General features: G+C 43.2%; 1 protein-coding gene across 1 annotated transcript in view; it reads left to right on the top strand.

Moving 5' to 3' along the window:
* The window catches only part of tenm2 (teneurin transmembrane protein 2), a 267237-nt gene that overhangs the window by 189957 nt on the left and 52059 nt on the right, over positions 1-25221 (top strand). The window contains 2 exon segments of the mRNA XM_034223289.1: positions 6425-6656; positions 17311-17549. Of these exon segments, the coding sequence (XP_034079180.1) occupies positions 6425-6656; positions 17311-17549 (471 nt within the window).

Here is a 25221-nt window from a genome sequence, read left to right as displayed (position 1 = left end):
TGAGGCTTACCAAGCCAGGCAGAAACTGACCACAGCGAGATAATCCTCAGGAAGCAGCATGCTGTGTGTGTGTTTGTGTCTGCGTGCGTGTGTGTGTTGTTCCTGTAAAGTAGTCCACCATTACCTAAGCTAACAGGTGGACAGACATGACTTGTGTTCCCACTGAAGCATGACAAGTGAACGGGAACGGAACGGTGTTGCCGGGGATTGGCTGGGAATTGGGTCTGCGAATGTTTATGTGGGAATACTGTTGGCTCGGAGCACCTGTCTGGGAACGCCGGCAGAGCTGAGACGGCCAACCGGAGCGTGGCAGATCGCTCCTGGAAAGAGCTAGCGTTAGCGCTGTCTCTGGCCATTCGTTATGCATGGGGAATGCTAGGCTATTTTTAGCCCGAGCCCTTCTCTAAAGTGGCTAGCTATCTCATGCCAGGGAAGCCACCCCAAGTCACTGCCGAAGCAATGAATGTTTAATGGCTTTGTTGAAACAAATCTACAGAAACAAAAGGCACAGCGAAGACGCGTTGCCTCCTTCTGCTCTAATGTTATTCTTCATAATGGTGCTTATGTAAGGGTGACATTTGCGTAACAGTGGGATGATTCGCGCCTGGTGTGTGTGTGCAGTTATATGCATCTGTGTGCGTGGGGATAATATGCACACGTGCATTTTTCTGCTCATGGAGACTGTTTGTTTTTGGCTGAATTTGATGACTCTTCTCTAGCGGATTATTGCCTCCTAATTAGACAGAGATGACTAGCCAAGGCAGAGGCTGTGTGTGTGTGTGTGTGTGTGTGTGTGTGTGTGTGTGTGTGTGTGTGTGTGGTGTGTGTGTGTGTGTGTGTGTGTGTGTGTGTGTGTGTGTGTGTGTGTGTGTGTGTGTGTGTGTGTGTGTTTGTGTGGGTGGGGGTGGGGGTTTGTGTGGGTGGGGGTGTGTGTGTTTGTGTGTGTGCATTTAACTATATCTTTTTTTGGTGCCTGTATGTGTTTGTGTGTATACTAAAGCCGATGTGAGAAATTAAGCTCCTTTTGTCAGCATGTGTGTGTTTCACCTCAAGCTCTCCTTCCATTGTGCTCAGCCTCTGAGCTCTGAGAAGAATGACAAATGAGGAGCATGTGACATTCTCAGACAGAGGACATATGAAGCAGCAGCACATGGGAAGATACCACCTTAAAACACAGGGAGAATAGCAATTAGCACAGGGAGAAGGTGCATGAAAAACAATGGGGGGTGGCACTGTTTTGTTTTTTTAAAGAAATGTAGGAGCAGTGGAGATATGGGGCGTGAAATAAAAGAAATATTGAGACAGAAGGAGTGGGAAGGACGGAGGGAGGGCAGGGAGCTGAGCCCTGCAATGATCCCTTTTTAACTGCTGAATGGGCATTTCTATTCTGCACACACACATACACACATATCCAGGTGCATATGTGCACATCTGTTAACCACAGAACAATGTCAATAAACAGTTTGCCTATCCATGGCAACAAAACAAACCACATTGGTTTCTGCCAGCTGATCACACACTCATATAGACACACACACACTCACACTGTGAGATCAATATGGTGTGGCGAGCCCCTGCCTCTCACTTGTGTGCTTTACAGAGGATGCAGGTTAGCAGCTAATGCTCCTCCGCTGAATGAGGCTCCTTTTGAATTGCAGAGCATAATGAACTTCCAGGGATTAGCCTGAGCCAAACCACCAGCTTATGGTGTGTGTGTGTGTGTCCCCCCCTCCTCCTCTAGGCGCAGGGGGACGTTGGACAGAATAAAGTGGGTCAGGCTTCAACAGCAGTCAGAAGGGCTCGAGCTTGTCCACAAAAAGTGGCAGCGAAAACAAAACCGAGAGCTGTTAAGAGAATCTTTTCACAATCGCTGTTTACTCACACGGGCAAGTCAAAGAGAGAGGAAAGAAAGGAGGGAAAGATAAAGTGGAATAAAATGTGAAATGCTTGGCTGCTCCCTAATTGCGCTATTTCCTCACCGCATGTTTTGCCTTTTATCAGACTGAGTTCCCGGTTAAAACAGTTGTTCCTATCAGCCTACCTGCGGGTTGTACTTGAACAAACCGGACAATTCATCTGACTAAGTCCTCTATCTTAATTTATTGGATCCATTTGCCCGCAGCCTACTTGTTACTGCGCGCTGCCTCTGTTCCAATGGATGGTCAGATTTGTGTTTCTGTGGCCAAAGCAATCTGCGATTCTCTTCAGAAGTTGTCTGAGCATATGAAAGAAAAAAAACGGCCTTATACTTCAGCCTTGTTTCTCGGGCAGACCCCACTTCTCCTTGTGTTTGTGTTTTCTCTGAAGAACTTTTAAGGATTTGTTTTAATGGATTGTGAGTCTACATGAAAATACATTTCTTTGACATCACTTTGTTCTGTAGCTGAGAAAAAAGGAAAGCAATTTGTCTCCGGTCGTAACTGTTTTGTAGCACACTAAAGTCGATGTGGAAGAGAAAGGCTGCATGTGCCAAAACAACAGTAAACATTAGCATTGAATCATTCATGCACTTTATTTAGAAAATATTGATTCAATGCAGAATAAAAGAAACAATCTCATTCTATCATGTAACAATTCACTTCAGCTAACCTGACAGTACGCGGCCCCAGGAGGTGAGAAAACGCATAGAATTACAATAAGTACTTTTCTCAGCATTTTTCTGACTTTATCTGGAGACTCATAATACAATTCACAGCTGTCTGATAGATAATAGCATTTCTGTGTTTTTTTTCAAGCTGAATGTTACAATCTTTATTACAAAATGTGGCAGATGTGAGTTTCTGCAACACTACAGGATGTACATTTTTACTCAGTCCCTGTGTAACAATATAGTGACTGGACTGTTAAACAGTACACACACACACACATACATTTCCACACAATTGATGCTTGTACACACACTCAGCAGTAGCACATAGAAAACTAAGGCTATAAAACCATGTATTCCTCTTCCATACAACGTGTGCCATGTATTATTAATCCCATTTTGAATAAAAAACTGTTCAGTATTTATAGCAGGAAAGTGAACAAAGACAAAAACAAACCTGTGCATGTTTTCTGTGCGCAGATTTAAACATGGTGCCTACTTTTATTTTCATATCGCACAGACTGTGTGCCCATGCCTTCATGTGTGCGTGCGAGCTTATTTTTCCCAGTGTATTTCCCATGCTCTGTGTTGTGTGTATTGTTGCTCTGCTTAGATAAAATGTATTTATGCAGATAGGGTGTAGTTGGAGCTCTCTCACATTTATGTATGCATTGCAGAGAGGGGAAGTCGGTTCAAATATATTTATGAAGTGCTATTAAGAAACAAGATGTATCCCAAAGTGCTTTACATCTCAGCAAAAGATACAAATAAAAGCACCATAAAAGGAGAGGGGAACAATCCTTGAAGAAAGAATTCGGCTGTATGGAAAGGAGGAGGAGAAATATACTCTTCGCATGCTTTAATATCAATTTACACTCTGCATGTATGATGAAAGAGTTGGACTTCTCCTGCAGGTGTGTAACTGCATGTCTGTTTGCATATGCCAATATATGCACGCCGGTTCTCCCAGGAGCATCTTCGCATGTGCAATCAAACAGATGTTTTGCGTCTCTCCCGTGTAGCAGAGGTCAGGCCCCTTCGTCTTTCTCTCGTCTCCTCGCCCTCTTCGGCTCTCCTTTCACTAGCATCTGTTCTTCGGGGCCATGTGGGTGACACCTGCGTCCCAGTGGCAGCCCGGTGGAATCAGGTCACCGTACAAACTGGTCGCCTTTACAGCTGCAGATGCAAAGGAGTGCCATATCCCCTATATGATCTAACCACCCGCCTAGAGAAAGGAAATTAGGAAGAGGGAATGATTTAATTCCATAGATGGATTATTATGGGCCCAACGTTTCATTAGCTCAATGTTTGACAAATGTGACCCAAAGAGTCATGCACCAACCAGGTTAAGACTCAAAACAACTGAAAAGAAAGACACCTCAAAGAGACTCACAACAATTGTGCATGCTTAACAACCACAAATAGAGGCAAAGCAACTACAAAGATACACAGACAACTGCAGAAAGAAACAAATGAACTACAAAGACACTCAAATTGAACAAAAAAAAAACATTAAATATATGCAAACAAGCACAAAATGATTAAAAAAAATAAATAATGTAAAAGTCATAGCAGAAAAAAAAAGACAACCATTAAAACGTGATAAAAACAACTACAATACGATACAATACGATAAAAAAAAGATGAAAAATCAACAGAGATGCATAACAACGACTAAAAAAGGCTCAATTGTCTTAAAGTGACTTGGCACCATGTCGGATAAGTGGGGGGGCCTTTTGCATGCAGGTGCCCAGGGACTCATTCGGACAATATCCACCCCTGCTTAATGCTACAAATATAAATATGTTTAAAACATTTCTTCGAGGTGGTTTCTGTGAGCTTCTACATTCTGTGTGTTGTTTCAGTGTAGGAGTCGTCATCATGGATGCCGCTCATGACTCTCTTGATGGACAAATATCAAAGCTGAAAGGGGGGCAGGAGCGTTTGCCACATGCACTCGTCTCTCTTCCTAGGGATGCATATCGTTGACTTTTTTACGATACCAATACCACTGAACGATACCGATACATATCGTGATACTTTGAAAATGTATCATCCCACAATTACTCCCATGAAGCGCTTTACGATATAGTTAACATGTCAAATGAATATTAAATTCAATTGTGGGACTTCTTGGACCTTTTAGTACTGAACAAACAATGAAAAATACATAAAAAATATGAAGAAAACCGATTATGGAATATCTTTTATAACACCCGCCATCAGGTGTGCCGCGTGAATAGCACATCTTGTCAATGCAAACAGACCGTTATAGCACCGTTATAATTAATGTTAAACCTGAGATTCGACTAGAGAACAAATACATAATAGAATAAAGGTCATGAGATCACAACAAATCTCATCTTTAAAATCAACATTTACCTTCACTGGTGAGAGAACACAAATCCCATCACAGTCCTTTTTATGGGACTTTTACCTTTCTAGTATTGAACAAACAATGAAAAATACATAAAATATGAAGAAAAACAATTATGCAATCTAATTTATAACACCCGCCATCACGGGCCACGGACTCACTTTTTTTCTTTTTTTTTAAAGTATCGAAACCGGATCTGATTTCGGTACGGTATACCGTAGCCACCAGTAACAGGTATTTCGGTAATACCGGATACCGGTATGCATCCCTATCTCTTCCTCTCACACGCTGTTTCTTTTCTCATCTAATTCAAGAGGAGATGACAAATGCTCGGGGTACAAGTGTGATTGCGCAGCTTGACAAAGCAGTTGTTGCTGTTATTTTCACCCCGCACATACGTGTGCATATGTGCACCTACTGCTCATCCTTTGATCAGTGCCAGGAAGGCTATGTGCAAACAAACACAATCAACTTAATGTATTCCACGCTCAGATGTGTAGTATAATAAAGGAAATGCAGCGTGTCGTTTTGATGTGAGAAAAAGCAAGAATTCAAAGTTAAGTCAATGACCCTGTGTGTTTTGCAATAATTCCAACATTCCTGTTCAGATTAAAATAAAGGTTTGGACAGTTTGTTGTGATACACAAAGTGATTGTATGCCCTCTTTTTGATCAGTGTCGCTTTGAGTACATTGACCTGTCAATTTGTGAACAAAGGTATGCTAAGTGATGTAACCCTGACAACTCTCCTGTACTGTATAGAATGTGGTTTATTGATTTTACTGTACGAACCCACACACACGCTATAGACAGGCTCAAATCCCCCACCGAGAGAGAGCGTCGGAGATAGAAAGGTGATGGGTGATGGGTGTTCTTGTCTGAGTCATCCGGGTTTGTTTTTCAGCTCTCTCACTCGACAGTCCATTAGCTCAGAGTTGGAAGGGCTGGTATTGGATTCTAGCTGACATGTTCCCCCAAGTCTGAGAGCGAGAGATGAGGGCACACGCTGTGCCGAGTGCTCTAATACCACTCACACACACGCACACACTTTCTCTCAATTGTGAAAAGGCAAACAACATCAAACGGAAGACTTGGCTAAAAATAAGACGGGATAAATCATAGAGAAAAAGTGAAAGCAAAATGTGAAAACATGATTATCAAATAACATGTATCTATTTAGGTGGAGATTCCTGCTAAAAAAAGTTATCGACCGTTTGGAAAATTCGACTCCTACTACAAAATGATTGCGCGTAATGGACTGCTAATTATGCTATTCTGTGAGCTGAAAAGGTTTACTTTTATTGGTTTGCTGCAAAATAAACAATATCAAATAACGTGTTTGTCTCACATTTGTAGCAGCTTGAAATAAAATCCTTCCCTCCCTTGTGTCTGAAGCTCTGTTTGATTTCTGTCACAAAGACGTGTGATGCTAAAATTCCTCTCTGTTTGGTCTCCTTCCAGGGGCTGCCAACCACCACAGCCAATCCACACTACGGCCTCCACTGCCCCCTCCGCACAACCACCACACCTTATCCCACCAGTCTGCAAATAGCCTGAACAGAAACACTCTGAGAGGGGGACGCAACCCCATCCATGCCCCGGTTCCGGGTCCTGGAGACGGGCCCACCACCCCCGAGTCTGTTCAGCTGCAAGACAGCTGGGTGCTCAACAGTAACGTCCCACTGGAGACCAGGTAAGAAATGTTTCCTCTTTTTTCTAGATATCTAGAGCCACCTACTGAAAGCACAGCGGCGGTGTAAGCCTTGAGTAATCAATAGTGACGGACGGAAGGTCAGAGCCATGCTGCTTCCACAACATTCCTGTGAGAAAAGAACCATGGTGATGGAGAGAAATGCTAGAAAGCAAGAGCCAAGGAGGATGACATTTTGTTTTACTTTCTCTAGCAATTGCAACGTTTTTTATGGTTAGGGTCTATACAAAATCTCCAAAAGGTTTTCAATCTTCTTAATGTCCTTGGCAAACATCACTGTCATGCCAGTGTAAACCAGCATGACCTGTGTACACCTGGTATTAACATGTGTCTTTAAGGTGCCTATCACAAGTGGACAGCTTTAAATTAGGGCTGTCAGTCGATTAAAATAGTTAATCGCGATTAATCGCAAATTAATCGCACATTTTTTATCTGTTCTAAATGTACCTTAGAGGAATATTTTTTAAGTTTTTAATACTCTTATCAACATATGAGTGGACAAATATGCTTTATGCAAATGTGTGTTTATTATCATTGGAACAATGACAAATATTCTCCTGAATATTCTCAACACAACAACCTGGAACCTCTCTCTCTCTTCACTCTCTCCCAACCCTGTGTACTTCTCTGCACTGAGCCAGTTGCTCAGACAGACAAGCCTGTTTAGTTGCCGGCGAAATGCCGCTCCTCTGTCTTCATCTTCAGTCAAAGCATGAGACTGAAGTTCCCACTGTGGATCAAAATAATGCGCTGTGATGTACGTTGGATGCGATCCGAATAACGCAGCCCCTCGTCCTCCACAATGTTAAGCTGTAGTTGTCCAGGCGTCTCCCCAGCAAACGTTCAAGTGTGGTCTGCCGCAAGCGAGCGGCAGGAGCGGGGCTGTCAGCATCAGCTGTGTGCTTGGCTTGCTGTTTAAAACACCTTTTTTGTATCTCTCGCTAGAATCTGCCAACTAACAACAACAACGTCAAGCCTTTGGGCTCTGAAACTACGGGGCGGGCCGAGGACAAATACACATGCGTTAATCGCACGTTAAAATAATTAGTAGCGTGAAAAGACAATGACAGCCCTACTTTAGATACATTAGTTCACACATGCTTTTTGAATACATGCATCTCAAGTGACCACTGATGAACATCCAGCTCAAATAATGAAAAATCTTAAGCAAGAAAACGTTTTAATGGACTTGCAATATCAACAAAACCACAAAGTGGAGTGTAAAACTATTTACCATAATATAACTCTAAAATCTAAAAACAGAATTACTTTGCAGACAGGGGCTAACGCACTTCATCTGCCCAAAAAACCTACATTAGACGACATAAAGAAAAGTGCAAATTAAAACACACAAATGTGCCACAACATATGCAAAGTAGAAACATCTTTAACACATTATAATCCCAGAACCTTAACACTTTCTAGTGTCCCCGTTTCCGCATTTTTCATCAAGTTGGTGAAGATGTTTCTTCTTTAGCATCTGTTTTGGCACATTTGTTTTTTAAATATGTGCTTCGTTTTATAAAGTGCAGCCCATTGCTTCTAATGTAAGTGTTTTGTGTCGATGTAGTGCGTTTGCGGGCCACCGTACTCAACAGCCTCTTAACAAATGTCTTTACCACACTGAGTTGTATTTTCATCATTCTGCACCAAATTCAACAAATGCCAGAGAGCTACAGTGCAATATTCTAACATCCTCTCATACGGTAGTCATTCAGAGTAGTATTACGTAACATAAAGGTCAGGAATGAGGGCAAAGGTAGAAGACATTACCTTTAAGCAGTTCACCTGATTATTGAGCAGCCTTTACGAGGCTCATAGTATAATTTGTTTTTCATTCGTCTAATGGACAAAAGCCACAGGTTTTTCTTCACTGATCAAACAGAAAACTACAGAATATCATGTGCTGTTAGTCACAACTCCCCTCCACCAATCTACACCAATATATGAACCACCTAAAGAAAATGAAACAGTGCTCTGATTCAGAAAGGTGTGCTACTCAAATACATTTTCTACCTTATCTCCTGGAGCAGCACATACAGAAAGCCACCATGTGTCAAAGCTATTATGCATGCACCCTAAATTGAGGGAGCAGGAAATACAAACCATTTCACACACTTTACACACACGCTTTTGCCAGTACACAAAGAACACTTACCAGGCAAACAGAGCATTCATGCAGGGTATTACTATTCATGAGGCATACAGTGAGAGGGACGCTGGCTACATGCTTGCTAGCATGCGCACGCTCGCTCCGTGAGCATTTACTCTGCGAGCTGTAGTTGTGTTTCTCCTGCTGGGCGCTGGGACTTCCAGCTCTTATGGTCCCGGATAAGCTCCCCTGAGTGCCGGCCCTGTGCAGTATTTATGAGGCCCGGCCATGTTTAATTCAGCCCCACTGGTCTCAGGTCTGTGCTCAACCTGTGCTGATGCATCACGTCAGTATGCATGAAGGATAAGAAGAAGGTATTGAACAAGAATACCTAGGCCTACGGCTTGAAATAGAAGCAATTTCCAGTCCCGATTGTTTATCTTACCTGCGTTTCCATGGCAATGCATGTGCCATAATGTAATTTTAGTATAGAGGATGTTTTATTTTATTGCAAATTATCTTTAGTGACGTTTGGGTAGCGAAAATAAAAGTAATAAATTCTCTTTTCACAGAAGCTATGTTGTTATTGCCATCTTTACAGATTCAAACACACACACACTCACACACACACACTGTTGAGCTCTCCGCGGTGCCAGTATTTGGTCATGTTCAGGTGGTGGGGTTGGGCATGGCTCAGAGCCTGTCGCAGTGGATGGAGCCCAGAGCGGACGGGTTTCCAGCTCCACCCTCCAGCCCAGATTGAGCCCTCCTCTCTGGGTCTGGTGATGGCGGAGGCTGGGTGGGCTGGCTGGAGCTGCTGGAGCCCGTGACTGAGAGAGAGCCAGCCGGGGCCGAGCCAGAGAGTCACACCATCCCCGCTTTGGCAGAGCCCGGCCTCCATCTCGTTACAACCGGCAGCCATGAGAAGATGAACGTGCGTGTACTTTTGAGGGAGGGAAGGCTTTGTGTTCGCATCCTTCGCATGTGTGTTCCACTTCCTCTGCTCCCCACTGTAATCATATGTAAATGTTGGCATTTTGTTGTCCACTCGTTATAGCGGATGTGTGTGCGCACGTGTGTTTTGAGATGACCCGACAGTGTGACAGCGCTGAGAGGATGAAGATTGATCACCTAAGAACACCCCAGGGCTTGAATGACTGGCAGAGAAAGAGAGAGATAGGAACAGACGAGAAGGAGGAGGCGGAGGAGGATTGTGGGGGGATATCGCTAAGAAATATAAGTCCAGAGAGTTAGAGAGGGGGGGGGAAATGGAAAGGAATGGTTTACGTTAGTGGAGGGAGAGATAAAGCGGGAGAGAGAGGGAGGGAAATGGAGAGAGGTGGTGATTGAAGGAGATTGTTTTTGGGGGAGTGTGTGTGAGCGAAGATAGAAAGGCAGAGGAAAGAGATTGGGGCCCGACGAACATGGATACATTTACCGGTGAGAGATAAATGACTATAGATGGCTGGTGCCACTGTGTGTGTGAGAAACAGACAGAAAGAATGCCTTTTTTCTGTGTGCATGCGAGCGCACACGTGTGTAAATGTGTTGCAGCATTGCCAGAAAGCACCTGATTTCCAATCGGTCCCTTGGAGCCTCTTGGCTATCTGGTGCCAGTTTCAATCTCTCTCTGCGATCTCAGGACATTCCCCTGCACCCTCCGCTTGGGGCCACAGCTCTAGGGGAGGAATAAGATCACTGAGAGGGTTGCAGCATCTCAATGTATGTGGAAGGAGCAGCAGAGTGTAGGGGGGGGGCTATAGGTTACTTTCAAATGCATTACTGCAGCGAATGATGCGGAGATGCTACCTGTGGGAACAACAGGGGGTGGTGGAGGAGGAAAGATTCATGCCCCTGCCCCGTAACCACGACGCTAATATGCATATGGGAAGTACATAATACCATGCAGGGTTTATTACAGTAACGATATGATCTTGTATTCATACAGTATATACTATAAACGTAACATCATTATGCAGAGCCACTACCCTTACAAAAGGTTGTTTTTATTAACTCCACTTCATACATTATCTCCGCCAAGGAGGCTATGATTTACCTACCATTTGTTTGTGTGTTTGTCAGCCAGTTTCAAAAACGAGTCACCCGATTTTTATGAAACATCATGGAAGGGTGTAGTATGGGCCAAGGAAGAACCAAATACACTTAGAGTCTATGTTGGATTCATATAAAGCCCAAATGCAGCTACTACATTGACCTTGTTGCTCAACTAAATGTCATTTTGAGGGGCTTAAAAAGTAATTTCTGTTGCAAGTCTGACTATGATTCTTAAGGTTAGTCCATCCCAAGTGGGCAGAGCTAGTATATCACATAATTACACCCTATGACACCGTCCACATAGCCTTGGTTGATTGTCTACTGTCTAGTATATACAGCTGTACAAAATCCCTGAAATACCCCAAAGAAACACGGGATGATGACAGGAAGTAATAGCTTAAATCCAGCTGGAAAAAAATGAACTTAAAACGACCTTCAACTCAAATCAGACTCTGTTGTGAGTATCCAACTGTTATCAAACTAACTTGAGCCAACCTAACATGCTGGTCTTTGATCAATGGTTCAATTAAATGCTGAGTTCTATCAAACTGATTATGACGCCTTTCATCTATACTTGATGATGAACCCTAACCCTTTACCAAATCTAATATTCACCAAATCCTAATAATCATAATGTGTAGTTTTAGAAAAGAATGCAATACAGCCCTTTGACAATAGCAGAGGTTATTGTTTATTTCAGGTCATGTGGGGCACCTTTACTAAAAAAAGAAAAAAAATAGGGTGTCATTTGAATTACTTTAATGTAGAGAAATTCCTCATAGAATTTCTGGATGGTTGAATACTCAATGATCCTTTGTATAATTTGGCTTTTTACACATAGCCTCAGAAGTGTTCCCTGTCCTCCTTCAAAGCAACACTCAGCGAATGAATGCCCATTATACTGCGTCCATCTGCCGATTGTTGTTTCCTACTATTGTAGCGGGGAACAATTCTCCTGATGCCATCGTTGAGCATCCTCCACTCCCCGAGCCTTTTGTTTCATTCTCAGATCTGATCAGTTTTTCCAGTCGACCCCATACCGAGCTGACCTCCGCTAATTGTTCTCTACCTCTGACGATTATTCTCAGAGTGCTATCCTCAGCCACCACATGTTTGTGAAAGCTGACAAAAAAATCACGAGTGTGTGCGCATCGCCCGCGAAAGCGCGTGTTGTCGCACGCTCAAGGGGGAATGCGAGCTTTGACTTCCTGCTAATTACCCAGCATGCTCTCTGTTCTGTGGTTAATTGTCCAGGTCCTCTTTTCCTCTCAATGGGGAACAGGGTTGGAATGGAGAGAAAACACATCCTCCCTTCCTTCTCACAGTGTGTGTTCTAATCTATAGCCTCCCCCTCCCCTTCTCCATCCTTCTCTTATGTCAATTTTGTTCCGAGAGGATGCAAATTAAACGTTTAGTAACACGTACAGGGCGATCTCATGAAAGGAAAACCCACATGAATTTGTATTGTTTGTGCGTGGGTGGGCGCCTATGTCTGAGCCTGTGCAAATGTGTGTCGGTGTGTGAGTTAGTGTTGCCTGTTCTTCGTGTGTGTGTGTGTGTGTGTGTGTGTGTGTGTGTGTGTGTGTGTGTGTGTGTGTGTGTGTGTGTGTGTGTGTGTGTGTGTGTGTGTGTGTGTGTGTGTGTGTGTGTGTGTGTGTGTGTGTGTGTGTGTGTGTGTGTGTGTGTGTGTGTGTGTGTGTGTGTGTGTGTGTGTGTGTGTGTGTGTGTGTGTGTGTGTGTGTGTTGCATGTGTAAGACAGGATGCATGACAGCGATGTAGCAATGGTTAGACTTGAGGGAGGGTTGGGGGGTGCTGCTGGCAGCTCAAGAAAATAAGGAGGAGGAGTGGGGGGGGGGCGTTCTGTCAGCTCTCTAATTATGTGTGACGTTTCCATGCTGGACCACTGTCAAAAACCCACAATATCCACACACAAACACACACACACATGCATACAAGCAAACACACACCCCAGCCTAATGATACAGAATTGTGATTGCCGGCTGCCTGCTATGATAGAACCCCTCCATAGTCCTCCGCAACATAAATCAATGTCAATTACCTCCCCAGAGCACATTAGACACTTTCCATTCCTACTCGTAATTAGTATGGCCCATAGACATATTCCCATCCCACACCAAGCTCACAGTAAAGCGTCTGCACACAAACAACAAAGAAAGGCAATGAAATGAATTCGGCGCCCTCGTTCAAATGTATACCAGCACATTAAATCGCATACATTGTGTCGCAAGTAATTGACCATCTCGCCCCCGTCCTTGCGCTCACACACACATTGGGGGTGTCGCAATTAATTACCGCTGGCCTTGCCATCACAGAGTGCCGGTGAAAATTAGTTGAAGGGAAGACGCATGCTGGTTGACCTTGGGGTGTGTGTGTGTGTGTGTGTGTGTGTGTGTGTGTGTGTGTGTGTGTGTGTGTGTGTGTGTGTGTGTGTGTGTGTGTGTGTGTGTGTGTGTGTGTGTGTGTGTGTGTGTGTGTGTGTGTGTGTGTGTGTGTGTGTGTGTCTATGTGTGTGTGTCTATGTGCGTGTGTGTGTGTCTATGTGCGTGTGTGTGTGTGTCTATGTGCGTGTGTGCGTGCATGTTTGGGCGTGAACACATGAATGCCTAGCCTCTATTGTATGTATCTAGCCTCTATCCCTCTTTTTTCCTATGTTTTCCTTGGTGGCATGCAGCGTACCTGACAGGTAAAACAGGGGAGGGAGGGAGGAGGAGAGAAAAGAGGAGAGTCAAGCAGGGTACCATTCCAACAATCTGGCATGAGATGAGGAGAGAGAGAGAGAGAGAGAGAGAGAGAGAGAGAGAGAGAGAGAGTAGAGGAGAGACAGAGTCAGATATCGACGAGCAGAGATAGATCCGAGAGAGCGCGAGAGCTGAGAGAGAACTAAGCGACTTGAGAGAGAGATGTAGAAGAGACTCGATGCGAGCATCTAGACGAGAGAGCGCTTGATGGAGAGCCCCCTCCGCTCTCTAGTGACGGCATAGCTCGAGAGCCTCCTCTCGGAGCTCGCCGCGTAGAGAGGAGAGAGAGAGAGGGAGAGAGGGAGAGGAGGGAGGGCTGAGACTGGCTGAATAATTGATAGAGAGTGCAGCGGTGCTCCCAAACCAAATCGTTATGCTCTGAGCACATCACTATTTTTAAGAAGGGAACACTCTTGTACACACAAGCTGTTATGAAACAGCAGTTTTAAAAACATCAAAAGGAAGACCACACAGCAAAGTGCAGCTATGCCTTATTCTAAATAGTTTCTGGTCATACAAGCTGATACAAAGAGACAGTGAGCTACTAGAGAACAGAGCACATTTGAAAAAAACACTACGGTTTTTTACTTTACTTCTGAGAACTCCTCATGTGATCACATTTCTCTAACTTGAGGCAGTCTTGTGTCACAAATGTGGTGACGTTAGACTCCACTTGACAAAGAAAAGACTTGACTTTGACTTTTAGACTGATGCCTTGTGATTAACTTCAAATCCAATCAAGTTTTATTTATATAGCACATTTATAAACGATTTTTGGTCCAGCCAAAGTGCTGTACATAAAATAAAAATAGCCTACAGTAGAGACAGTTTACAGCTAATACAACAGCACAGATTGTTCAGAATATCAGTATGAGAAAAACGACACCCTCTATCCTTAGACCCTCACATCGTACAAGGAAAAACTTCCAGAGAAAAACCACAGTTTAAGGGAAAAAATGGGAGAAACCTCAGGGAGAGCAACAGAGGAGGGATCCCTCTCCCAGGACGGACAGACGTGCAATAGATGCCGCGTGTAAATCGAAGAGATAATACATTTTACAGCATATAGACCGAATGTTAGGAAATGCATGTGTCTGTAATAAGAAGATGAATCCACGAGGATGTCAGCTACAATCCTGTGGAAGCCATCAGGGAAGCAGCATGAGGAGACCCAAGGCAGGACCGCAGAGACAGGTTCAGCCACGACCCGAAGTCCACGACTTAATCCAGAACTCAGGATAGAGGATCCAAGACACAGGACTACAGCAAGAGGATCAGCCTCGACTCCGGATCCCGGCGTAGATATAGATACAAAAGAAGAAAAAAAAAAAAAAAGATTTGGCTGGCTTAATCGGAACAAGAGAATACACAATTTATTCTTGATAACCCTCTAGAAAGATCTCATGAACTTCCCCACTCAATCTATCAAGACCCGAGCAGTTCTATTAGAAGTCCAAGGTAAAGGCACAGGCCGGCGCATACCGCTCATGGAATCCCTCTCCATATGAACTCTGACCCCTCAAGTGTACAAGTGAAGAGACACCATGTGTCAGCTCCTTTTAGAATAGTATTTCTTCTCTTCTCAGAGAAACAAGGGTATGAAAAGAACAGCCAGAAACAGAGGAAGAGAGAAAACAACGTAACTACGTAAATGCACTCTCCTAAATATTAAACGAGTAAGAGGTGAAGAAACACAAAGCCAGAAATTGAAATGAAAAGGCACCATCATGCTTCCCCTTAGAATAGGGTGGAAATTATGAAGACCCAAATTATGAAGAGGGGACATGGGAAACTAGTGAAGAGGGACAACAGTGAAAAGACCCAACGTATCCAACGTACTAGCACTCATAGCAACTTGGACTTTAGCCTTTTAAATTGTAATGACTTGACAAAGCCCAAAGATAGAAAATAGCACAAAACACTTTATTTTCCTTACATCTGTTTTTTTAATTTTGTTTATTGGATTTTCAACCTAACCAGTATTTCAGACAATCATTTTAACCAATAAAGTCACAGAGGAAAAGAAAGAAAAACATTTTCTGTGAAAGAAAGGAGTTGTAAAATGTTTGCATACAGGACTTTGCAGCCTAAATTATGCATTTTGAAGTCATTAAAGAAATTGGCAAAGTCTAACGTCAGTGTTTAGCCATCTATAATTGATGGCTAGCAACATAGCCTTACGACTTAATTTACAGTATTTTTTGTGTGCTCACTTTTGGTTTTGCCTCCATTAAAAATGAATCAATCAATCAAAGTGTATTCATATAGCCCAATATCACACATTTTACATTTGTCTCAGTGGACTTTACAGTTTTAACAGAATATGAATATGACACCCTCTGTCCTTGGACCCTCACATCGGACAAGGAGAAACTCCCATAGAAACCCCCCAGTTAATTGGGAAATATGGAAGAACCCTCAGCGAGAGCAACAGAGGAGGGATCCCTCTCCCGGGACAGACAGATGTGCATTAGATGTTGTGTGTAAATCAAAAAGATAATACATTTACAACATACGTAGTCCAAATGCTTGAAAATGCATGTAAATAAGAAGACGATGAATCCAGATGCATGTCAACAATCCTTTAGGAGCCATCAAAGAAGTAGATTATTACTGTAAGATTATCTAGCTAAATGTTTGGCGTGTCCCAACATCTCAGCAATTACTTTGTTGGAAAATCTTATCATATCCAGGAAATTACGGATAAAACTACGTCAATTAGACCCAAGATAAGATGAATGGTGTTTTACCATCAGAACATGCCTGTAACATCAAGACTGCCCTGAAACAGCCTTTCAAGAAGTGAAGAACAAACATCCTCTCTTTTCAGACATTTCTCCCAGCACATAAATTCCACCAAGACAAAAACTCCCTCTCCTCAGTCATGTTTGAGCCAGAATGCCTCTGATCTGTCACACTCACCTGAGGGCTTCTTCTGTTCTACCACCTGGAGTCTGTGAAGGAGCACCTCCTCACTCCCTGTGTGCGCTACAAGTTTATTTCTGAGAATTTTGCCCTTGAAAAGTTTTCTCAGGTTGAGTCTTTTTAATTATTTATCATGGCACATCGTCCCCTTCAAAGTCAGATCAGAAAATAAGTCTTAAGAGGCAGATATGAGAATAGGAAAGGAGACGCTGAGGAACAGTAAGAAGGATAGGAGTGCAAGTAGGCTGAGAAAAAACGATAGCATTGTGAAATGGAAAGGGAGGGTGGGTAAGAAAGGAGACACGTCGGGTGAGCAGGTGCAGAGATATCAGAGGATAATGGGTAATACGAGCAACGGGATGATGGTTCAAATCCTCCCTCAGAGCTCTGACCTTCCTAAGGCAATGAGGGCAGGAGAGGAGCACGGCAAAGATGCTCTCAAGCCATTTCCAGCAGAAATGAGGCAAGTGGGGTGAATGGAAGCGATATGAGGGTAGTGGAGAAGGGGAAAAAGCAGCTGGAGGTTAAAAAAAGACTTTGGACTGGAACGGGATGAATTGGAGACATAATCAGTTGAAGGATGTTCCAACCTACATGGCAGGAAGGGTTCATCAGAAAGAGAAATTGGAAGGATGCTTTCCCATATGTGACCCTGTAATCTCGACTCTGATTCAGTAGTTGGCCGGTGTGTCTGAACCCTGTTTACCTCGCTATAGAAGTGTTTTTTTACTGCTTATATCTGCACTAAAATTGAAAAAATAACCTGTGGATTGACCATTTTCTTCTATGTGTTCTCCTCTCCAGGCACTTCTTGTTCAAGACGTCGTCAGGGACCACGCCCCTCTTCAGTAGCTCCTCCCCTGGTTACCCTCTGACCTCGGGAACCGTGTATTCTCCGCCCCCTCGCCTGCTACCCAGAAACACCTTCTCTCGCTCAGCCTTCAAGCTAAAGAAGCCGTCCAAGTACTGCAGCTGGAAATGTGCCGCGGTGTCAGCCATCGCAGCTGCTGCCTTGCTGGCCATCCTACTGTCTTACTTCATCGGTAAGTGATGAGATATTACGTATTATAATTATAGAGGGTCTTACGTTTCGCACATGCTTAGTCACACATCTCTTTATAACAGCCAGAGATGGCAAAAGTACACACATCCTTTACTCAAATAGAACTACAGATCCTCGTGTTTAAAGATACTCTGTTAAAAGTAGAAGTACTGACTAAACTAAGAAGTATGGGCTTCGAAATGTACTTAAGTAAAAAGTACCCATAACTACCAGCTGTTTTAAAGAGTACCTGACCTCCCTTTATATTAATAGAACAATAATGTCATTGTGTTTCCATGCTGAACAACGGCAACATGACAACGTTTTCATTGGTCCCTCTTCTTTAGAGAAGACCAGGAAATGATGGATACACGGATCGTTTTAAAATCGATAGGCACGCAATGATTCTAAATAATAATGATCACGCCACCAAATGCGGTTTGAAAATGTAAGAAGTAGAAAGTACAGGTATTTGTGTTCAAAATGTAAGAAGTAACAGTAAAAAGTGGTCAGAAAAATAAGTAGTGGAGTAAATGACTGATATCAGAAAAATGTACTTAGGTACAGTAACAAAGTATTTGTACTCCACTACTTCCCACCTCTGGTCACACATCTCTTTATAACAGCCCTGTTTTGTTTCGCCCTGATGAACTCTGCTTTTATTGGTATTCATCGCGACAAAAGTGTCAAGCTAAACACAAAGCAGATTTTTCCAGATGTGAGCTTTGTCACTGCAGCTCCGTGCTACACTGTCAAAATCAGACTCGGCAGGAAACCCTGGCCTCCAACCGGCAACAGTCAACAGTATATATACAGACAGGAATATGCGAACGCCGCGTGGCACACTGGGGCTGTTTCCGTGAGCAGGTATCAGTAAAGATAGGAATCCCTAACAGACCCAGCAGGGAAGTGGATGTTTTCTCACTGATCTGAAGCCAATGCGCGATAGTCATACTTAAAGGAATGGCAGATACTCACTTACCGAGCACCTCGGGAGGAGAATCTGACGCCTGTCTACTGGTGGATCTGTCAGGAATAAAGCAAGGCGGAGATAGTGTGTGGGAGTGTGTGTGTAGGTGAGTGTGTTTCCTCCCCTTTTAACCTTATTAACCGGACACGAGAATGCAGACATCTATGTGTGAGATAGACAAAAGAAAGAGGAGGATAGTGTGTGTGTGTGTGTGTGTGTGTGTGTGTGTGTGTGTGTGTGTGTGTGTGTGTGTGTGTGTGTGTGTGTGTGTGTGTGTGTGTGTGTGTGGTGTGTGTGTGTGTGTGTGTGTGTGTGTGTGTGTGTGTGTGTGGTGTGTGTGTGTGTGTGTGTGTGTGTGTGTGTGTGTGTGTGTGTGTGTGTGTGTGTGTGTGTGTGTGTGTGTGTGTGTGTGTGTGTGTGTGTGTGTGGTGTGTGTGTGTGTGTGTGTGTGTGTGTGTGTGTGTGTGTGTGTGTGTGTGTGTGTGTGTGTGTGTGTGTGTGTGTGTGTGTGTGTGTGTGTGTGTGTGTGTGTGTGTGTGTGTGTGTGTGTGTGTGTGTGTGTGTGTGTGTGTGTGTGTGTGTGTGTGTGTGTGTGTGTGTGTGTGTGTGTGTGTGTGCATGAGGAGGCAGATGTGTCGCTGAGCCCTTGATTGGCCTCTCACCCCAGAGACCAGAGTCAACAGATGGGGGATCTTAGGAAACAGTGGCATCAGCAGAAAAAACAACAACCCCCCCACCCTCCATCACTTCTGCATACATTATTAATATCACTTTCAATTATTTAGAAATATATATATTTATATACACATCACCATCCATCTACCCATCCATTCTGACTGTGAAAATGTAGGCTTTGCTGGTCCTGGATGTGTCTCAAAATTGCACTAAAGTCTTGTGTGTGTGTGTGTGTGTGTGTGTGTGTGTGTGTGTGTGTGTGTGTGTGTGTGTGTGTGTGTGTGTGTGTGTGTGTGTGTGTGTGTGTGTGTGTGTGTGTGTGTGTGTGTGTGTGTGTGTGTGTGTGTGTGTGTGTGTGTGTGTGTGTGTGTGTGTGTGTGTGTGTGTGTGTGTGTGTGTGTGTGTGTGTGTGTGCTGTGTGTGTGTGTGTGTGTGTGTGTGTGTGTGTGTGGTGTGTGTGTGTGTGTGTGTGTGTGTGGGGGCATTGCGTACCCCCTCTGTGCCCTTGAGAGCCGTGTGTGTGTCCTCCAGAGCAGATCAAGGCCCCTCGCCTGGGGCCCACAGACAGACCCATCCTCTCCTGAGCTTTACGCGGTCACACTGCGCTGGACAGCCACACATATGGAACTAGGGAGCAGAAGGGGGGGGGAAGAAAGACCTCCTTGAGGGCAGGGATGTGGCGGAGCATACAACCTCCATCTTGTTTTATTAGGGCTCACTAGGGGCCGCAATGACACAAATATTTGTTTTCATCTGAGAACATGTAATCGTAAGTTGATAAGGAACTAATGAGGATAATCATTAGAAAAAATCTGTCTTTTTCAGAGAACATAATTGCTTGCCTTATTCACTTTTGTTCCTTCTACAACATTGTTAGGGCACCATCTGTGTACTTGCCAGATACATACAACGTGTTAACAGTATTGCAATGTCTTAATAATTGTTGCATGAGCTTGTTATAATTTCAAAGTAAAGAGTCAATTCCCAGTGTCTGCCCTTTTCAATATACTGTAAGGTAGGTTCATCCAAACAAATAAACAAAATGTATTAAATATATAACACATTTCCATAAGGATATGCAGCCCCAAGGAGAAACCATGCCTGTTAAACCTATTGTTTGTGAGCAAAACATTTTGAAATCTGATGACCAAGGACCAAAAAATTACCAATATTTTTGGAAGATATATCAAGAGCATAACTTTGCAAAATACTAATTATTTAACACTGCAAAAAATGTAACTACAGCAAAGCTACTTTAGAGTGAATCCTTTGGTTTACTGAAGCACCGTTTTAGAAAAGTATAGCTTGAACATTTGTCAAAACAATTACCTATTTTTTGCTTTTTGTATTCCCAAATGGTTTCATTGTTTAACTAATCGCCCAAAAACTAAAATTGCTATACAAATGAACTACATGAGGCTACTGAAAAAATGAACTTATTCAAACGTTTTTGCACCACTCCAACATTCGATTTTACTGTGGGCATGTGTAGCTTTAAAAGACTTGCTCTCTAAATATGAATAGAGCAGATTGTTTTTTGAATGGAGTTCAGTAAGTGAGGAGCAAGAGTTGCTATTCAGTTTCCCTCTAAGCTCCACTCTCTGTGTATTTACTGTTTTATTATATGCCAGACATCAGTGCTTTACCACCTAACTTAATTGTGCAAGTGGCTATAATTCGGTTAGATGAGCACCGCAAATGATACTTTATTGTTATTACGTTTTTACTTTTGCTAACTGTGTGGCCCCCTTTTTCAGCTGCTGTAAGGAAATGTTTTGCTCTGGTTGTGTCTGTGCTGAACAGAGCTGTAGCAGTGCTGCCAAGCCTGAAACCCTAGTGTTTACCTAGCTCTTTGTAGCGTTAATCGTGCAGCGAGTTTCGGTCGGAAGAGTTCACTGCTCATAAGGGGGATTTTGTACTACATTGTTTGTGTGTGAGTGTGTGTGTGTGAGAGAACCCGGCAATCACTGGGGGGATTGCGCAGAGCACCCAGAGCCATGCAGCGTGAAGAGGACCCCTCCGAGAAGTCCGCCCAGGAGCCCGCTCATAAATTACACCAGGACACATGTGCCTGAGCAGCATTTTTTTTCTTTGTGCGCGTGTGTGTACGAATACTCCTTCTCTCAGGGCTCCTACAGGATGTGTGTGTGACAATGTGTGCCTCTGATTGCAAAGCTGTGAGGGTGTGCTGGCCTTCAAACAAATTCCTTTTCTCTTTCTTCTCAATACCATAAATAAAGCTTTTCAACAATTGCTCGACATTCTACGGAAACACGTATGCATGCACACTGAGTTGCTTTTACAAAGGCTGGACTCAGCGTGCTTCAGAAACACGGTAGATAATATCTCTTTGAAACTTATTCAGATAACATATGCACAAAATGGAATAAACGTGTGCATTTGAGTACATAAATGTGAGTTAGAGAGAGTTTATGTGTCTGGAGGACAGAGAGTCACATTTTCAGTTAAAGCTCCCTATGCCAGCGGAGGCGTCTTTACGTGTGAAGGAATGACTGAAACGGATGGAGGGAGGAGGATAAACGAGAGTGCTTGTTCTTCATTCCCCCGGCGTCTTGTTTGCTTGCTCCGCATGGAGCACCGAAGCCAAAGGAGAGGTGGTTGCTAGGATACAGGTGAACAGTTGGCATACAGGAGGGAAGAGGTCCGACATTGTGAACGGAAACCTGGAGAGAGCGAGATAGAGGAAGGCGAAAAAAAAGAAAGGAGTGGAATCGAGTTGGAGCCGAGAGGGCAGAGGGGAAGGAGGGAGATGCGTCACTGTCAGCATGAAGCCACGACAAAGTGGAGAGGAAGAGGAGGATAGATGACTTGAGAGACGGAGGAGACCTGGTATGTCACTGTTGGCGCCGAAGGGGATTAGAGAAGGGGAGTATAAGGGAGGGGGGAAATAGAGAAGGGAGGTCTGGAGTTTTCACTGCAGGGAGAAAAAGACGGGGAAGGTGGAGCAGGAGTGACAAGGAGGAGAAAGTGAGAGGAGGCAGAAGGATAGGATGAAGGAGAGCGCGGCCTCCCGAGGTTCTGTCACCTGGAATAACCGTGGGACTAATGTCTCCTAATTGATCACAGCGAGCGGAGAGCAGAGGGAGGCTGACAGAGAGAGGACAGGGAGAGGACAGGGGGAGGTCTGCAGGAGGAACGGAGGAAAAGAGAAGAGTCGGAGGACAGATGTACAGAAAGAGAAAAAAATGTACAGAAAAAGAGATACAGCGCGGTATGCAAGGGGAGGAACAAGGCTGGTGGTTTGATGCATAGATGAAGGATCGAGGACATGTCAGAGTCCAGGTGGACTGTATTCACACACACACACACACACACAGGTGTGTCCTTGAATGCAATGAGTAAAGTTGCTCGCGGGCGCCAGTGTCACCTTTTCACGGGTGTTTGGTGTGAATGTGTGTGTGTGTGTGTGTGTGTGTGTGTGTGTGTGTGTGTGTGTGTGTGTGTGTGTGTGTGTGTGTGTGTGTGTGTGTGTGTGTGTGTGTGTGTGTGTGTGTGTGTGTGTGTGTGTGTGTGTGTGTGTGTGTGTGTGTGTGTGTGTGTGTGTGTGTGTGTGTGTGTGTGTGTGTGTGTGTGTGTGTGTGTGTGTGTGTGTGTGTGTGTGTTGGCTGAATTTGGCATACTCCACATGGTATTGTCACCACTGATGAATGAGAGCACACATGCACTTGCACACACACACACACATTGTATTTTTAGTCTGACTCCAGCTCCCCTGTGTATTGATTAAACAGATCCACACACACACACACGCACACACACACACACATACTGTCATCGAGTGTGACCTTCATGCCTCTAAGCCGGCCACTTTCCATCCATCATGGCTGTCTCTCTGTGCCCAGACTGATCACAATCGCTTACTGGCCATACTTCCCGCGTATGAGTGTCTCACTTGAGTGCATTCACATCACTGCTGCCTTACATAATAACATGTTAATGACCGTGCAAAGACACATAGCTCGGCCAGCATATACGAGGCATTACTCCAACAGAAGGGGGTTGCATTTTGGGTAATGATTTGCATATTTCTGTCATCAATCAGGAAGTAGGGTGGCTGCACTGCCAAAGTAACCATTTAAAAGCTGGCTTAAAGATGGTGGAATTTCAGGAGAGATTTTGTTTTATTTTTATATAACACATTTCTTAACGCCATTTCTGTTATGTTATGTACACAGGTGCATGAAAAATGTAAATAATGATAATACAATGTTGAATTGCCGCTAATTTTCAACACTGGCTTCATCACAGACTCAACATCTCAACATGGAGTGTTGCCAGGCATCAAAAGTGGAACAACACATCTTTATATGAAAAGCCCTGGGCTGTAACAATCAAAAAGGGGAGCCATTTTGAAAACACCTGAGACACTGATCATATCAAGTTGATTATAAAAACAGGACCAAGCTATTTCCCAACAGATTTTATGTCGCCATGCCTCCAAATTAAATCGTTTTTTGACACAGAAAGACACTGATAATCACATTTTACAACAAATAGTGTCTTCTTGCTGCATTGACAGCTTAATGAATTGGTGCCAAACTCACTTTGACCCTTTGAAGCAGATCAGTGCTTCCTGTTAACACATTGGATTTCAACAGCTTTTAGTGAGAAAATTCATGTTACAAGGAGGAATATATATAGGCAGAGACAATTCATGGGATTTTGAGGCAGAAATATGATTTTTAGTCTTAATCCCTATGTTATTAATCAACCAATATGGGACCCAACATGCATTATGGAGCCACTGTCCAGATTTAGGCTTTGAGTTAAAGAAAATAAAGAGACAAAGTGGGAGAAGCACTTAGCACTTTGGGATTTGAACTCAAATATGAAGTGCGTTATAAATGAAACCCATTATTATCATTATTATTATTAGAATATGCAAATGCGTTGCCATAGTTTCAAAATTGTAATCATTTTTGCATATCCTTTTGGTGTAATGATGTCAGCAACTTATGATCAGAGGCTATTTATCCAAGACTTTCATACCTTTTGATCAAAGGTGTAATGTTCCCTTTATTTGAATAGTCTCTAAAGTTGAAACTGTTCTTTATTTCACATTAATAAAGTAGCTCAGCTCAGGAAATCGTACTCTTTTTGAGGTAGAAATTTTACTTTTTTCTACCTTTTTAATCATCTCACAACCTGTCAGATTCTTTGTGACACCATAGGGAGTCTGAACCCACTGCCTTAGTACATGCCTCTGGAAAAAGAAAATAAATACGTTAAACACTGCTGAAGTGTCAAAGTTTCATCATTTGTATTTTGTTTACTTTTGAAACTAATTTAGAAATGTTTGGCCCTTTAAAGCAAACAGGAACTGCTCACATGTTAAATATGTGATAATGAGGTGAAATGTTCTGACACACATCAAAGATTCACATGTTTTTTAAGATAAATGTGACCTTTTTATCTTCTCTCTTACATATTGAATCATCTCACAACTTGTCAGATTTATCTTGGCGACCCCATGGGGAGTCTCCCTCTAAGTACATGCTTCCTGAATAAGAACATGAAGAAAATCATCGAAAGAAAATCTTAACACTGCTAATTATGTGTCAAAAGTTTTTTAACATTATTCTTTTAATGAATTTTTAACAGATTTTCTTATTACATTTGATGAGCAATGTTCCTTTTTGGATTGTTTCACTTTAGTATTTCTAAAGAACCGAAACCCATTCTTATTGCTTCACTTTTATTAAAGATGAAACCATAAAATGACAGTCATATATAAGTCATATACTTTAAAGCAGAAATATGTATTTTCCAATTTTAATAATCCTCAATGGACTCAGATTAATCTTGCAGATTCATGCTTCTGCTTTTAGATAATTGGGGGGGGGGGGGGGGAATCACGTTTTCAAGTTTCTATTGTTAAAAAAATATATTTCCTATTTGTGTTATCACATCTTTTGAAATAACAACAAAGTGAACCCTTGACTATGTGAAGGTCTCACAAAGTGGCTACTAGCTCCTTGACCCCTGAGTCCCCTCTCCCTCTGCATGT

Source organism: Gymnodraco acuticeps, unplaced genomic scaffold (assembly GCF_902827175.1).
Source record: "Gymnodraco acuticeps unplaced genomic scaffold, fGymAcu1.1, whole genome shotgun sequence".
NCBI lineage: Eukaryota > Metazoa > Chordata > Actinopteri > Perciformes > Bathydraconidae > Gymnodraco > Gymnodraco acuticeps.
Note: the sequence above shows the minus strand (reverse complement) of the source record. Positions and strands in the feature narration are given on the sequence as shown.